The sequence below is a fragment of the Micromys minutus genome (assembly GCF_963924665.1).
Source record: "Micromys minutus genome assembly, chromosome: 10".
NCBI classification, from domain to species: domain Eukaryota; kingdom Metazoa; phylum Chordata; class Mammalia; order Rodentia; family Muridae; genus Micromys; species Micromys minutus.
Window position 1 is genome coordinate 48,572,096 of NC_137979.1, and position 17,076 is coordinate 48,589,171.

A 17,076-nucleotide genomic window follows, 5' to 3' on the forward strand; every position below is an offset into this window, starting at 1 on the left:
GAGGCTGAGAGAGATTTCAGGGGTTCACGGGTTCAAAGGCAGTGTCCTATCTGGGGTATCATAGTCTAGGATGGGGGAGGGGTCTGTGCTTGGATGGAGATGGAGAAATCGCTGGGCTGGCTCTCTGGTAGGCAACTATGTTTTTCATTTAAAGTGTTACTAAGAGCCAGGTATGGATCCGAGTGGTAGGCAGTACCACACCAAACGGTATCTTCCATTGGGAACTGCAAACATTTAGGACGGAATCCAGGAAGAAGTGGGCATGGTAGGGGGCAGAGAAAGAGAAGGTAGGGTGGTAGCTTTAAACACATTTAGAGTGTTGGCTGAGCAGAGGCTAGAAGCTGAGCTGGCCCTGCTGACATCTGGAGAACCAGGCTTCCAGGTAGACAGCAGCGTGTCTAGAGCTTTTGAGGACCAAATAAGGAGGTGGAAAAGGCTGGAGTGGGGTGCACAAGAAATTTGCAGGAAAAAAAAAGTCTGAAGAACCTGACAGGCGACTCTAAATAATGCACCAGTTGCTCAGCGCGTGGCTCCTGTCCATTTTAACCTCCGTGCTTTGGGGATATAGCAGCGCTCGCTCGTTTAGGCATGCCCTAATCTCCCCGGGAACCAAAATGTTCCCTGAGGTGAGCACCGATGTGTACTGAGGCAGCAACATCTCCTGGTCTTAGCTCTGCGACACTCGAGGCTTTCCCAGTAGTTAAGTGTCTCAGTGAGAGCACAGCTAGGTTTCACCCCCCACCTCCCTTCTCAGAGTCACCTGACCGCGCCCTCTGTCCCTCCCCCACCAGACCGTGGCTCTTCCCTGCGCATGCGCACTGGTTCTGGGTTGCCTAGCGGCACTCCTGGTGCCACCCAATGGCGCCCTGGAGGATGAGGTCCACATGCAGCCGATTCCCGAGCCCAGAATGGCTAGTTGGTTTCCAAGCATTGACCAGATCAACAAGTACATGGAGAAGTTCTTCCCCAACAGGTGGGGCTGATGGAGGAATGAGGGGGGCATAGTATCTGGCACCCCCACTTTTTCTTGGCCCCAAGATCTCTACAATGTTCCCTAGTTTGAAGAAATTAAAAAACCACAAGAAACCCTCCAACACCACCAAATCTACCCCACTGAACACCACAATACGTCCTCACTTGAATGTCACGAACCCCCTATGGAAGAACATCAGCGACCACCCAACACAGGAACCCAGTGGACACCTGCCATTAACCTCCTCCCCTGGCTCCAGGTAGGCAAGGTGCAGCCAGCAGAGGCCTCCACCTTGGGCAAGTGAGAAGAAGAGAGAGGGGAAAAACCCGGGGACTTGAAAGGGGTACACTAGGGCTAGTGGGTGTTCCTCTCCAGGCTGGACCTTGACTCCCAAAGGCCTAGCCTGGATCTGGCTACCCTCAGACCCTTTAGACGATGAACTGTGCCTCTGTTTCTTCCTACCCACACAGCAGGAGCAATAACAAGACTGACAAGATGGCTCAGTGGGTAAGGGCACTTGCCATTAAGCCTGAGTTTGATCCCCAATCTCATAAGATGGAAGAAAGGACACATGTACATGAAAACACACACTAACAATAAAGGAATGGATAAATTTTTAACAAGAATTTCTATTGCTTCTGTGACTTCTGTGGGCACTGGCAGGAAGGGCTCTGTCATTCCTCTTGTAGGACAAATTGAACTCAGCCTAGATTTTCCCTGCGTCTCTCTCTGCAACCTACTCACCCCACATCTACCGCTAAATTTCATTCTTAGTCCAGAGAATGGGCTCAGAACAACCCATTCTGTCCGGAGTTCTAGAGTTCTGAGATCATCCTACATAGCAGACGATTGGCCGAGCTCAGGCCAGCACTAATCCTCTGAGTTCTTGCCCCTGCCCCATTCTAAGACCACTTTAGTAAATGACTCCTCTCCCACAGGAAGCAGTCTTGAGGGTATATTTGGGAACAGGGCTAGCCTCGGGTTGAGGAGCTGAATGGCTTAGGGGTGCTAGGATGAGAAGATTAAGCTTAAGATTGACATCACAGACCTGTGGAGGGGAATCTCACTTCTCTCTAGACCACAACTTGCTTCTTTATGAAAGGGATGAATTGAACCCTACATACACCCAGGATTATCATAACTGTTCTTCCCCCAACCCCCACCTTCCTGTCTATGAACTTTACCTGCCCTTCCTCTATGGGTGTACACACACACATACACAGAGGCTATCATTTTAATTTGCTTTATTTAGTTTGCAAGGTGGTTGCAAGAATGCAGAGGAAAGAGCTGGACCTGTCCTACAGCCACGGGCAGGAAACCGGAGGGAGTCTATTGGGCTGAGCTCCCTGTAAGGAAAGAAGAGAACCATGATGAAGGACAGTCCTTGTACCCTGAGATCTTGTTTCCCTTCCCCCTCCTTCGGATTCCCCCCTTTCCAGACCTGCCTTCAGTTCCAGGAAGCAGAGCAGGGAATCAAACCAACTGGAGGGCTGGTGCATGGGGGGAGCTGGATTCCAGGAAGTTTAGATGTGTTCTCCTCATCTCTCTTCCCATACCTGGGAAGGAAGACAGCTGGGATAACTATAGTTCTCCGGTGTGAGCTCACCTGCTTTATATCCCCCGCTTATTTCCTGCCCACAGCACATGGACCCAAGCCACTTGGTAGAAATAGTTTTGTTTATTTGTCTTTGTTTTCTCAGAGCAGGCATGGAAGGGACTGGGACAGGGGCTAAGGTTAGGGATATCTCTCTCTCTCTCTCCCCCTGCCCCTCTACCTCCCCTGCCCCTCTCCCTCCACTACACAACTACACACACACACACACACACACACACACACACACACACACACACACAACGCCCTACCTAGGCCTGGTCAGTGTGTTGATGTATCTGCGGAGCTGAGTTTCATACTGAGCCATCTGCTCGGGTGTAGCATAGTCCCCTGGGTACATTGGCTCCAGTGGGGCTCCCCAGGCACCCTGCAGGGGCTGCAGCAGCAGAGCCATCCAAGTGGATATGAGAAACAGGGAGAGGCAGCAGTATGTGACAGCCATCTAATGAGCAAGGAATCGTGGAAGCAGAACACGGCCCATCAGCAGATCCTCCTGTGTCCAAGACCTACTGCCCAGCCACTGCCCCACCCCCACATTTCTTCAAGCCAACCCTGGGGACAAGGACAAACCACCAGCATCTGCCACCTTCATTCCCTAGAAAACAAGGACACCTCCATATACACACCCCTCAGGGTTCAAGCCAGCAGCCAGAGGGCCCGTGCCTTGTCAACAGAAAAACATAGCAGAGGAACTGGGCATGGGGGCTGGACACACAGGACTTAGGACATTGAGAATGTAGGAATGACCAGCACTGGTGGGAACCACAGGACAGAGGACACAGAATTAACTGGCAAAGCAAGGGGACAGAAGTCTATGACACTGTGAGTCCTGCTTTTGGGTTTGTCTAGATGCAGAAGAGACCCAAGAAGGACTTTAGAACTCTTGAGGGCTCCAGCCCTTCAAAGCACCAATTCTGACCCTCCATCACCAGCCTCAACTCAAGGAGTCCCCAGATGCAGAGAACAGGATGAGCTTGCTTACCTTGTGTCCTGAGCAAGTGGGTATTGGACCCAGACACCTACCTTCTGCTGGACTGATCACCCTGCTCATGTCTGTGCCCCTTTATAGTCCTCAGCACCCCCAGAGTCCCCGCCTCCTGTCAGCCTTTCTCACTGCCAGCCTTCACCCTCCCCGCCCCCCCTTGCTCTCTCCCTGCTATCTGAAACACAGGCACTGAGGCCACAAACAGGAAGGCACTAGGCCAGTGTTCTGGGTGTCAGAGGAGCAGAGAATAAAAAGCTGGACCACACAAAGGTCTCCTGTGGGGTCCAGATTCAGCTTCAGACACCAGAACAGGCTTGACTCATAAATGACAGGGTCCTGAAATGGAAACTCAAAGGTTCTAGTCACTGGCCTCCATATGCCCTCTCCAGGGACCACCTCAGTCCCTCAGGGTCTGGGTTGAAGATAAAGTACTAGGCTTTGCCCCTGGCATGAAAGATGGAAATCAGGCCTTCAGTCCAGTGTACAGATAGATCAAGGAAGGGACAGAGGTGTCTTGGGTCCTCAAGCCACTTGGAAGGGAGTGGAGAAATTCATTTGATGCATGCATAGAATGCCAACTGAGGTCCTGTGGGCCAGAGTTCAGAGATCACAGGGTTCATGGGGAAAGAACAACTTCTGAAAGCTGTTTCCTTTCCCACCACAGAGCTCTGTCCCAGGGGAGTACTAAAAACCAGCATCACTTATAAGCATCAAGTTACCCCCCCAAAAAATAACCTCCACGCTGTCATCCTGCTGAACATGAGACCCTATTTGACAGATTAAAAATGGGGAAAGTCTCACAGAGGAGGGAAACGTCTCCAAACTCACAGCTAGCTTTATGCTCCTCCCGTAGAGCGTCTTCTGGTGTCAGTGTGCATCAGGAGAATCCACTGCCTTTTCCCAGACGGACCCTGCTCAAACCAAGAGCAGTCACTGGCTCTGTTTATTTGATGCCTGTGACGGGAGCAAGGGCCTCTCTCTCCCAAGGCTCTGCTCTCAGGACGGAACAAGAAGCATCGCCGTGGAGGAAGTGGTGAGCGGAGAGAAGGTGACAGCGGGCATCTGTCATGTTAGAGGTCAGATCGGCCTAGCCCCAGTTGCAGTCCCCACCATTATCTGTCTGTCCTGGGAGCATAATTTACTTAGCGCTTCTGGGGTTCAATGTCTTACTCTGTGAAGTGGGCTCATTGCACCCATCCCCAGACAGGGAGAATCAAGTAGCCTGCTCCTCTCGGTCCTCATTTACGAGAAGAGCACCAATCGCTCAAAGTAAGTAGAGTTCATTTCTTAACAAGCCTGGAACCTGGCCCCTTCTCTGGGCTTGGGTTTCCCACTATGCAAAACAAGTGGCTAGTTCCGATTCGAGCATCCACTCTGGCCGGGAGGGCCACGGCTGCCACCAGGGGGCGCCTGGCCTCAGCGCCGGATTTAAGGATCAGGGTTTTCAGAGGCTCTGAACCTGGCCTCTTACTACAGGTGAAAGACCCTCACCAAACAGGCTGTTTCCGGGGACTGAGCCTGGTGGGAGAACTATTTACAATTTATCACGCAAGTCAACCCACTTTGCTTGGTCCCAAGACATCACAGCTGTTCCTCAAATGTCAACCAAATAGATTATAGCTATGACAGATTCCAGGGTCCTTGCAGGAGTAGTAGTGACAATCCAGGAGAAAATGGTACCTTCTTTTATTATGGTCACCTCTGGAACACAGAGATAGCTCCTGCTGGCCTTTGTGGGCTCCTGCAGTGCTTGCATGGAGCTTTGAGAAAGGCACACATGCTCACCTGCAGACAGACTGACCAAGACGCTAGTGGCCCCCTACTAGCCACGTGTGCTCTCTAGACAAGGAAGATGGCTTCCGACCGACGTGACAATGAGGTTAGGAGAACAGCCCACAAACATGAGGGTGAAGAAAGTGGGTGAAGGTACGAGGTGTAGAAGCTCCACAAAACTACAGGACAGGTGTTTGACCAGCACCCTGTCCTCCATCACACCTTTCCCCTGGCTCTCTTACCTCAGAGCACTGGCCAAGGAGTCATTCGCATCATATGGGTTGGTTTGGTTTTGTTTAGTTGTGTGTGTGTGGTGTTGGGGTGGTGAGTATGTGAGGGGTGTGGAGGTGTGGATATGGGTACATGTATGTGTCGGTGTGTATACATATAGGTGTCATGTACCACTATGACTCCATTCCTGCATTAGTGCTGTGGACTTGCCTCCGGTCTTTACACTAGTGGTAAGTAATTTAACAACTGAGCTATCTCTCCAGCCCTCTGCTTTGTCATTTTTTAGGTGCATGTCACTATGTGACCCATAATAGCCTTGAAAATTGTGATCCTTCTGCCTCGGCCTCCCAAATGTGTCATTGTACCCAACTTGCACATATGCCTTAGGGACATCAGGAGGAGATGAGAAGAGGGGGTTATCAAAGAGCTCAAGGGCAAAGGAGGAGGCTCAGGCAGCCTTTTATTTCCTGTTTTTTTAAGGTGAGGTCACTAAAATAAGGAAGAAGCCGGATACGGTATAGCCAGCCATCCTTCAGCTAGGACTATAATTCAAATCCTTTCTCAAAAGATTCCTCATAGGTATCCCTTTGGCCAGGCAAGAAGCTCAGCAGAACCTGAGTTTAATCCCAAAACCCACAGCCGAAAGAAAGAACCAACTTCTAAAAGCTGTCCTTTGACCTCCACATGAGTACCATGTTATACATGGGCATGTTCATACCCATGTACACACACACACACACACACACACACACAAAACCAAATCAATATTGTAGTACTATGATGTGTGTGTGTATAACTAATGATCTAACACACACAGAAGAGCTGTTTGAGCCAGGCAGGGTGGGGCACATCTCTAATTCCAGCACTTAGAGGGCAGAGGCAGGTGGATCTCTGCTGGTTCGAGGCCAGCCTGGTCTACAGTGAGTTCCAACACAGTCAGAGCTACAGAGAGCTCTGTCTTAAAACAAGACTGATATCTGAGGCTTGCTTCCTGACAATGCAGGCTGGACGACCCACCTAAAAGATGAAGAAGGAGGTGACTGCCCCAGAGTTGTCCTCTTCACCCCACAAGCTGTGGCACTCACATCTTACAATAAAAATCAGTATCGTTTTAAAAAAGATTTATTTATTTTATGAGTACATTGTTGCTGTCTTCAGACACACCAGAAGAGGGCATCATCTCTCATTACAGATGGTTATGAGCCACCATGTGATTGCTGGAAATTGAACTCAGAACTCCTGGAAGAAGAGTCAGTGCTTTTAACCACTGAGCCATTTCTCCAGTCCATTGTTATTATCTTTGCTAACTATTATCATATTTAAATTCCTTCCTGGCTTCTGCATTGATTAAGTTGATCAACCCCAGATTACACACCTACTCAGAATGCCCCAGAGTAAACCAGAAGTGAGGTCACCTCACTAAGAGTTCACTAGACAGGACACTTTACACAAACTGTCTGTGGCTGTGCATATGTCTCTCCAGGTCTCTCCTGCATTAGCTTCAGACTGGCCTCAGCTTCCCCAGACAGAGCAGCAGATAGGGGACCACAGACACCAGCAACCAGACACACAGTTCTTACTACTCAGCCATATAAGCAGTCAGTGCAAGCTTGGCACAGTAGAAGAACATAGGACTAGAATGGGGGGGGGATTCTCAGGTAATGGGGATGCTCGAGGGAAAGATAATGGTTCCACCAAAGGGGAGCCGGGAGTGGCTTCTAGAAGGTGGCCAATACAAGCAAGCCCTGTGGAGCCCAGAACCCATGCAGTTTGTGACCTATGCTGGGCTCTGGGGTTACTTCTTCATCCTTTCCCTGTGAAGGTGAAGGGCAGATCCAGAAGGTACATGTGGGGGCCTCATACAGAAAGTGTTATACCAGAGGCCATTGTCCTTCCAGGGCCAGCAGGTTGTAAGGAGTCCTGCATGCCCTTCCCATCTCACTGGGATACCACCCAGCCTTTCTAGATGACACCATATCTGTGGGTCTGTAGCCTTGGCTTCAACATGGTACCTCCTCCCTCATCCCCCAGCCTCCCCCCTGGGCAGGTCCTGCTCTACCAAGGATGGGGAATATAAGCCCCTCCTCCAGCACCACACCCTCCAAGACCTAGGAAAACAAGACACAGAGTAATGGACACATTTCATAGTGAACAGGGAAGTAGCCAGAGAGAGCGCTGGGTGGACAGAGAGGGCAGAAAATTCCAATCAGTGGGCCAATAAATGGGTATCCTGCAATAGTAGATATCCAGGGACTCAGATTAGTCTACAATTTAAAGACCCACAACACTTTGGACTTCAGTGTTTAATGGGGAGAGAGAGGAACTGGAGGGTATCCCTGTGGCCTTCTCACCAGAAAGGCACAGGTAGGCACAGCTGTCCGGCCTGCATTCAGCAATATAGGGAATGCCTGCTGCTGCTGAGAGAATGAGACCTCCACACCCATATGGCCTCTCCAAGGTCGCTTCCTCCAGGGTCTCTCCCTAGATCCCATTCTCCTGTTCTCCATTGCTGCTCAGGCACCTCCCCAGGGAGTGGTGCCTCCCCCAACCCCCAATGATCTCCTGGGCCTTAAACTCCTCTCCATCTGGATCCTTTCTGCTCCCTCCCCATCTCAGAATCCACAGCACCCACTCCCTTCCCCCAGAGTGTCTTCCCAGATCCTGGTGGGAGCCCCCAGCTGAGATGAGGTGTCTATGCTGAACCCCCCCACCATGCCCTCTCTCCATTTCTTTCTTTTTTTTTTTTTTTTTTTTTTTTTTTGCCACCTGTCTTTCCTGGGGCTCCAGCAACCACCTTACACACCACTGACACCATCTCCACAAAAGTGAAAGGGACAGATATAAAAACACACGGGTATTTTGTGTGAACTTTTATTTGGGGACAGGAAAATGAACACACACAGCCCTCCAGCCTAGGTGTCCGAGATACGAAGTCCCCTCTCCTTAAATCAAACATGCAAGTGAACTCCGGGGTCGTTAGCACATCTCGCAGAAGGCCTTGGGGGAGGGGGTCTTCACCACTGGTCCACACCTTCTGTCCTGCAGGAGGGAAAGAAAATGAATTGAATGCGGGGGAGCGGGGTTGTAAGTGATGGGGCCAGGCCACACTCCAGGGCATGCGTGGGGAGGGGTGTTTTCTACGGAGACCTGAAGGGGAGGTTCTCGGTGTCGTCTGTGAAGAGCAGTTTGGAGAACAGAGCTGCGGGGACGTCTCTTTTCCCATACCTGGGAGCGGGGGCCAGAAAGGGGCGTGGTCAGACCTTCAGGTGGAGCTGGGGAGAGGGAGCAAACCCCCCCCAGGCTGGGGTCCACCCGCCGCCCTCCCCAGCGCTCACCGCTGCCGGGTGACTAGGTTGAGGTAGTGGCGCAGGGAGGCATAGTAGCGGCTCAGCTCCTCCGGGGAGGCGTCTTCGCCCGGAGCCTCTGGTTTGGCAGGGTAGGCGTCCACCAGCGCTCCCAGGCAGGCGAGCAGAACTAGCAGCATTGTGACCATGACCGGCCAAGGCCTGCGCACCACCACCATCTAAGAGGAAAGCATTGGTGGGAGAGCCATCCTGAGCCTCGATCTTCCAGGCTGCGGCTGCCGTCGGACCCACGTCCCAGTGATCTGATTTTCCCAACCACAGGACTCACCTAGTCTTCTCCCGCCTTGCACCATCTTTAGCCTCAGTTCCCCAATCTGTCAGACAGCCATAAGTTCTGCCTGTCTCCCCACTCCCTCTGATACCCAAAGAGGTAGATCAGGGGAAGAAAGCTCCGATGACACCCGAGTTCCCTACCGGCTTCTCCATCTCACCTCAGATAGACCCTACTACCTACCCAGTTCGCAACCACTCAGTCCCAGTTTCCAGCGACCCGACCTCGTTTTTCCTCCACAAAACATCACAATACCAAACCATTCCTGAACCCCGGTCACTCACAGCAGCTACAGCTCCTGAAGCGAGATGAGGTGAGCGAGCGAGTAGGAGGAGATGGAAGGCAGGAGAGGCTCGAGGGCAGGAGAGGCTCGAGGGCTGGACAGCTACGGATCCCGGTGGCCTCTGCTCAGTGCTTCCCCGCCGGGGCTTATATCCCACTTGGAAAGGGAGGGGGGAGTCCAGAGGAGGGGAGCCAGCAGGGGAGGGCTTGTCTCCTCCCTCCCTCCCTCCACCCTTGCCAATCGCTGACTTTACACCCAGCCTGCCTGCTGTCTCTCCAGCTCAGCAGGAGCTGAGGGGGCAGTCCCATCTTCGGACTTTGGGGTCCTTCTGGAAGGATGCTTTGCTTGAATCCGGTGTTCACACCGCAGTTGCCACAAGGAACGGAATCTAGAGTTTGGATCTAGACTAACGGGCAAAACCAGGAGTGAGATCCCATCTTCCCTAGTCTGTTCATAGAAGGGGCTGGAGAAGGGGAAACAGTTCCTTCAGCCTGTGTGACCTGTGATAGCTCCTTTCAGGAAACAGCCCTGCGCGCTTCTGTTTGGAGAAGGTCCCAGGACTGACTGGACCTGTAGGGGAAGTCTTTTTTTTTTTTTTCTGCTGAAGGCAGGGATAGGAGCATGTGTCCTCGCCTCCCAAGCTGGTTATGATGTTGTGAGGATGAGGCCTCACTGGACAGACACTGCGTTGTGTCCTTTCCCCATTGAAAGAGAGACAGGGGAAGGTAAGAAGCTAGTTCCCTTCACAGAAGCAGCTTCAACAGCTGTTGGTATTTTTCAGCCTAGAACAGACAGACCCAGGACCAGACAGCTATGCAGCCCTGACAGCGTTCTCCCAAGTCAGAACCCCTTCTCCAACCAAGAGACCTTCAAGATATAGGTGTCTTTTGCAGCTGAGTGATGCCAAGGTGACCTGGTTCTCAGCACTGTTTTAAGTCCCCTACAGCCATCTCTGGACTCTGGGGTCCATGAGGGAAGGCCTGCAGAAGAGCGGCAATCACTTACAATTATTAAGCATTTATTTTGTGCTGTGTAACACATCATTTCCTGCACAATATTCAGAGTATCCCATCTTACTAGTGAGAAAACTGAAGTTCTGAGGGGTCATCTATGGCTCACATGGGATGAGGGCAGACTAGCCTTGGGAATAGCATTCTCGGTGCCGACAGTGGACAAGTGTGGCACCCCAACACTCAGGAGTTACACATGAGAGTAGGAATGGATGTTGCCTGGAGCCATAGCCTATTCTGATTGGCTGAGAAGAGGAAGGACCCCAGACCACGAGCCCCATGGGGGAAGAGCCCCATCAGTCCCACCCGCTTAAGCAAGAAGAGAAGGCCATAGGGAAGTACTCTGTAAAACCCTTTCTAGGTCCCTCTCCCGGCCCTGCCAGGACCTCTAGGACTTCTAGCCCATGGGAACAGGAAAAACCATCTTGCCCAGGCCCCTAGTTCTGGGCCAGCCCTTCCACTTTCCCGGACAGATGGCTGTGGATGCTATTTTTAGAACTCACCTAAGATGGAGTATCCAGGGCCTCTTCAGTCACCTTTTTTTATGGGTTCAGTCACCTGTACTCTCCGGAAATGGATCCTTATCAGCCAGGCAGGTCCCACAGGGGCCCCATGTAACAGAAGATGTCCCAGGACATCCTGCTGAGCATGTAAGTGGAAGAGATCAGCACAAGAGGACAAGTACCCCAGCCTCGGAAAAATGAGGGACACACTTCTTCCTAGGGAGCCTGTATCTGGGGGATCAAGGCACACATCCTTGTCCTCCAAGGACCTTCCTCTCAGGAGAGCCACATCCTTGAGGACTCCCAGTCTTAAAAGATCCCAAAACAGATACAGAGAGGCCGGCCAGTGTTCTGTTCGGAGAGGAGATAACAGGGGTACAGAATTGTAGTCTTTTAGGGAAAGCCAAAGGCCAAGGGACAACAAGGCAGGTGCTTGGGAAAGGACAACCTGAGTGCTGGCAAGGGCAGCTAAGATCACAGAAGCCGGAGTCCAGATAGACAAGGACACCACAGGCTATAAGAGACAAGGAGATAGGAGTGGACATTTGTTCATAGGTCCCTGAAGGGCCAGCTATGGTGTTGAGGTGGTGACAGGTGCACTGACCCCAGACAGAGACAAAGGAGCTTGTGAGAGGAACACAGAGGATCTGCCATGCATGGACGCCCCTCCCCCTCCAGCCTTAGGAAATACAAGGTTCAAGAAAAGAAGAAGAGGAGAAAGGGTGGAGAAACTTGAAGATATAAGGGAAGGCCTAGATTCAGTTTATGAAAGCAAGCTAAACCCAAGGGGGTCCCTCAGTGTGGACCAGGAGTAGCCTCCCCCATCCTCACAAACTCCCTCTGTGCGTCTTGCCTTTCCCTCCAATTCCATGCCCCAATTACAGGACAAGCTTTCTCTTCATTAATCACCACCCCCGCATCAAAGACTTAATTAACTGTTGATTAATGGGGAGGATGTCTCAGCCCTAGATCAATAGGCTTGGCTGGCCCCACTAAGTGTCCCCCATCATCATCGACCCGTGACTCAGCCTCCACGAGACAAGTCTGCAAACTGGGCACTGACACCTGTGAGGGTAAACTCCCTAAACAATTGTTACTGTGCACTTGAGACCAGGACCAGCCTCCAACTTTTCCTGGAAGGATACAGAGACAGAATTGCTGGGATTCCATTGCTCTCCATCCTCAGAGGGCATCATAAGACCAACCCAAGTCAGGGAGGTTAGAAACCTGGACCTCAGAAAACCACGTGCCTTGTCTTGTATGTTTAAGTCCACTCGTCCTAAGTGACTTAGCCTTCTGTAACATATCAGTGGTCACCCAAACCCGGTATCTGCAACAGGAACCTCTGATACACAGGACATTGCCGATGACTCCTCTACAAGCAAAGTCACAGGCAGGAAAGAGTCATTCCTTACAGACATGGGTGCACAATACATAATCCCAGCACTAGAAAGGTGGAGACAAGATCTCAAGTTCCAGGCCAGCCTGTGCTACATAATGTCACCTTGTTTCAGAACAAAACAACAGGGAGTGAGGATGTAGCTCAGGTGGAGTTCTTACTTAGCATGCACAGAGCTCTGAGATTGACCGCCAGCATTGGTGGGGGGGTCCCCACCACACTAGAACCCCAGCACTCCAGAGGTAGAAGCAAGATCAGAAGTTCAACAAGTATCTTTGGCTATATCAAGAGCTTGAGGCTATCCCAGGATACATGAGACTGTCTTAATTATGGTCACTATTGCTTGATGAAACACCATGACCAAAGCAAGTTGGGGAGGAAAGGCTTTATTTGGCTTACACTTCCACATCACTGTTTATCTTCAAAGGAAGCCAGGTCAGTAAATGAAGCAGGGGGAGAGTCTGGAAGCAGGTGGCTGATACAGAGGCCATGGAGGATGCTGCTTACTGGCTTGCTCCTCATGGCTTACTTCTCCAGTTTTATTATAGGACCCAGTACCACCAGCCCAGGGATGGCACCACCCACAATGGGCTGGGCCTTCCTGCATCCATCCATAATCAAGAAAATGGCCTACAGATGTATCTTATGGAGGTGTTTTTCTCAATTGAGCTTCCCTCATTCCAGATGACTCTAGCTTGTATGATGTTGACATAAAACTAGCCAGGACACAGACCCTGTCTAGAAAGAATGAAAGGCCGGGTGGGGGTGGGTGGTTAAAATATCTCAGCAGGTAAAGTTACTTGCCACCAACCCTAGTGACCAGAATTCAACCCAAGCAGACTTAGTCAAGGTGTGATCTGGTTGATCATAATCTCAATTCCAATTCTTCAAGAAGGTCCAAAGATGCCCCTGTTGCCTGAGGGGACAGGCTGATTCTCATGAGCTGGTGACTCATGTTCTAGGGTACAAGCCTCACCCTTGTGGATGATTGCCCTCATCTGGGAATGATTCAGCAAGGCTCTGAATTCCTGGAACCCAGGTACTGGCAGGTTTGGAAGTTCTGTGTCTTCCGTTTAAGGGGATGAGATAAATCTGCAGACAGTCCTTGAGGACCTAACGTGTCTCTGCAGAGTTGGGCAGGAATCTCCCGAAAAGTAGAAGACAGAGATACTGAATGAAAACAAAGATACCTGAGAGAGATGGGTGGTTTTTTAACGAGGTGGTTTCTAAGATTTTAACAAATCTAAAAACTTAATGCATTCAAATTTGTTGCTAAGAAAAAGTAGACATGAGGGTGTGTGAGATGGCCCATCTGGCCGTGGAGGCAAGGATTCCATCCCTGAACCTACATGAAGGTAGAAGGAAAGAATCAACTCCACAAAGCTGTCCTCTGGCCACACATGTACTAGGGAACATGTATACACACACACACACACACACACACACACACACACACCATGTCAATAATAAATAAATGTTAGAAAGAAAATAGAAAAACAGAAACCTTTCTGGCACAGACAAAGCATTTGGTTTGTTTGCTTGCTTGCTTTGTTTTGTTCTTAGTCTGGGTTTTACTATGTAGTCCTGGATGGCCCGGACCACACAATGTAGATCAGGCTAGACTTGAAATCATACAAATCCACCTGTCTCTGCTTCCCAAGTGCTGGAATAAAAAGTGTGAACCACCACACTCAGCAAATGTCTTTTAAAAAAAAAAGAAGCAGGATTTAATTCAGTTTCCATTTCTTTGATAAAAATCCATGTGGTAAAAACAGCTAGAACCTGGGACCTCTGCATAGAGATTCTCTGTGAATTTCACAAGACGGTTGGTGGATTTCTGATAGAGAGACTTAGTAAACATGTTCTCTTCCCAGGGATCCCAGGTCAGGTAGGTGGCCGTATGTAGCTCTTAGAGATAGCATCAAAGGTGTCCTGGAAACATAGCTCAGGGTGACAGTGCAGTCCCTGAATGATGTGTAGCAGCCACCAGTGCCAGCTAGCTACCCAACAGCAGCAGCAGCAAAGGCAGCATCTTGGGCGTGGGAGTTGGGACAATGCCTGCGTTTCTGGGGCCGGAGATAAATCCCAGCAGAACAGAGCCACAGAGCCTGCAGCCTGCACGGTCAGTGTGGGGTTTGCCCATCTTGCTGTTCTGGTAACTTCTCTGCACTGAGACAATGGAAAGCGTGACAGAGCTGTGGCACCTCAGATGGCAGTGGCTACCCTTCGTGGAACACTTAACATCCAGACCTACGCTGCAGTCCCCAACAGTAACAAAAGCCTTGAACCTGGTCCTTGAACCTGATGGGCCCGAGTCGGCTTCAGCACTGCCATGATAACAGAACCTCATCCCTAAGGGATGCTGCTAGAAGAAGACAATGATGTAAGACTCCTTGACGGACAGGGGGAACAAATGGACCTCCCCAGGGGCTTGATCTTTATGTCCTTAACCAGAGGCCTTGCTTGATGAACATCTATTCTTGTTTTCAGTTTGCCTTATGGTGTTTAGTTTTGTTGGGGGCTGGCGGTGGTGGTGATTTATTTTCAAGACAGGGCTTCTCTGTGTAGCCCAGGCTGTCCTGGAACTAGCTCTGTAGACCAGCCTTGAACTCACCGAGATATGCCCGCCTCTGCTCCCTGAGTGCTGTGATTGAAAACATGTGCTACCATTGCCCAACCCTTGTCTTTGGTTTTACCTTCACATTCCTGGTAGCCTCAGCTCTAGAAGCTCCTGAAGCCCCTGTGAGGTCACTGCAGCCTCCCAATCCTGCTTCTCATGCTGTGTCCACCAGGTCCTCCTGGGCACACTGCATGGACGCCACCCTGCATTTGGTGTTGTCCTGTGAAAGAATATATATATATATATTTACACACACACACACACACACACACACACACACACATATATATATATATAATTTTGTTTTGTTTTTAAGCAGGACACATGTGGAGTTCTGGGAGTTGGGTAGCTCCATCCATCTTGTTTTGAGGCAGAACCTCTCTTGTTGCTGCTACAGCACGTGCATATGAGCTTTGGGCCAGTTCTCCTGTCCGAACCGTCATCTTGCTGTAGGACTTTTAGAATTACAGATGTATGCCTCTGGATTTTAGTGAATGTTCCAGAATCAAACTTAGGCTGTCAGGCTTTCGTGCTGAGCCATCACCCTGACCGAAATACGTCTTGGTGCTAAGCTTGTATTTTTTTTCTACAATGGGATGAGCCTCTCCTATGTTATAGAGCCACTTCCTTAGCTGTGAGAAAGATTCAATTAGAGAGAATTATTCCTACTTAATAACTATTTACAAAGCAAATTGCTAGACTACATAGTAAGTAAGTAATTGCTACTAAGCAAATTACTAAATTAATAGTGGAATTCATCTTCCTGGACAAACACTGGAATCCACTTATGAAAAGTGGCAAGGTTGTACAGGATTGCCACGGTGCCTGCGATCTCCAGTCTTCTGAACTGAGGGTCAAAGGACAAAAATAAAATCAGTTGTCAAAACTGATAGAAGCAAAAGTGCTCCTGAAAGTTCTCCTAGACCTGGAAAACAACAATTAGTTCCTTACAAAATAGTTAGTACACATTTAATAGAAATGAATGTGAACTGTTTTAGTTATCTCTGCTAGAAGATTTAAAAAATAATAGCTAAAAATTCAGAATTGATCACAAGCTTTCCACTGTGAATTCCCAGCAGGCAAGAGACTCCTATGAAGTGGAAATTTCTGGAAACTTGTTATATCACGTGATAATTTGATGGGGCACACAGGTGAATGGATGTTATTGCTGAAGCAGACATGTAAGAGGACGTGTGGTGTTGAGAAAGAATATAAATATGGCCCCACCGACAATGGGAGGAGGCTCTGGCGTTGGTTTGCCTATCCCAGAACATCACTGATCTTTGCTTGCTGTGACTTTGCAGAGAATAACTCACCAAAGAACTTCTCATAATATTTCAGCAGCTTCTTGCTGCTTCTGTGGGGCTCTGACAGCTTGGCGGAGCCATGTGGTTTCTTCTGGACTGAGCTGCCATTGGTATTCATGAGAGGTGATGGCAGAGTGAACTGGACCGCTGAATCGCCCCAAAGAACTATTTCTAAGCAGGTCCACAACCCTCACTTCCTATTAACCTTTCTTTTCCACTACCTCCGGTGGGCTAGAAGGAAAGTTGAAGCATTTAAGAACCCTCATTAAAGTAGGTTTTGAAAAATCAAAGCCAATACTCATTTATTCATCAAATTAAAAAAATATATATTTACTCCAGTTTTTACTTTGGGAGAAACTTATTCTTTTTCTTTTTAAGATTTATTTATTTATTTATTTATGTAAGTATGCTGTAGCTGTCTTCAGACACACCAGAAGAGGGCGTCAGATCTCATTACAGATGGTTGTGAGTCACCCTGTGGTTGCTGGGATTTGAACTCAGGACCTCTGGAAGAGCAGTCAGTGCTCTTAATCACTGAGCCATCTTTCTAGCTTAGAAACCTATTTTATCTCTTCCAAAAGTGGGACTAGAGAAATGGGTCAGTGATTAAGAGCACTTGCTGCTTTTGCAGAAGACGTGGGTTCGAGTCCCAGCACCCTTATGGTGTCTTACAACCATCTATACTGCAGTTCCAGGGGCTCTCATGCCTTTTCCTGACCTCTGTGGTCTGTGACAAATATGTGG

At 49.7% G+C, this 17,076-nt stretch overlaps 2 protein-coding genes across 2 annotated transcripts; both read right to left on the reverse strand.

Moving 5' to 3' along the window:
• Window positions 1-2,420: 2,420 nt before the first annotated feature.
• On the reverse strand, window positions 2,421-3,027 carry PPY (pancreatic polypeptide; the record flags this gene model as incomplete). The annotated part of the gene is made up of 2 exons (XM_080922453.1): window positions 2,421-2,529; window positions 2,837-3,027. The coding sequence occupies 2 exons, from the start codon at window positions 3,025-3,027 to the stop codon at window positions 2,421-2,423; spliced, it is 300 nt and encodes a 99-aa protein (XP_080778579.1).
• A 5,684-nt stretch (window positions 3,028-8,711) lies between these two features.
• On the reverse strand, window positions 8,712-9,097 carry PYY (peptide YY; the record flags this gene model as incomplete). The annotated part of the gene is made up of 2 exons (XM_080922454.1): window positions 8,712-8,799; window positions 8,910-9,097. The coding sequence occupies 2 exons, from the start codon at window positions 9,095-9,097 to the stop codon at window positions 8,712-8,714; spliced, it is 276 nt and encodes a 91-aa protein (XP_080778580.1).
• Window positions 9,098-17,076: the final 7,979 nt, after the last annotated feature.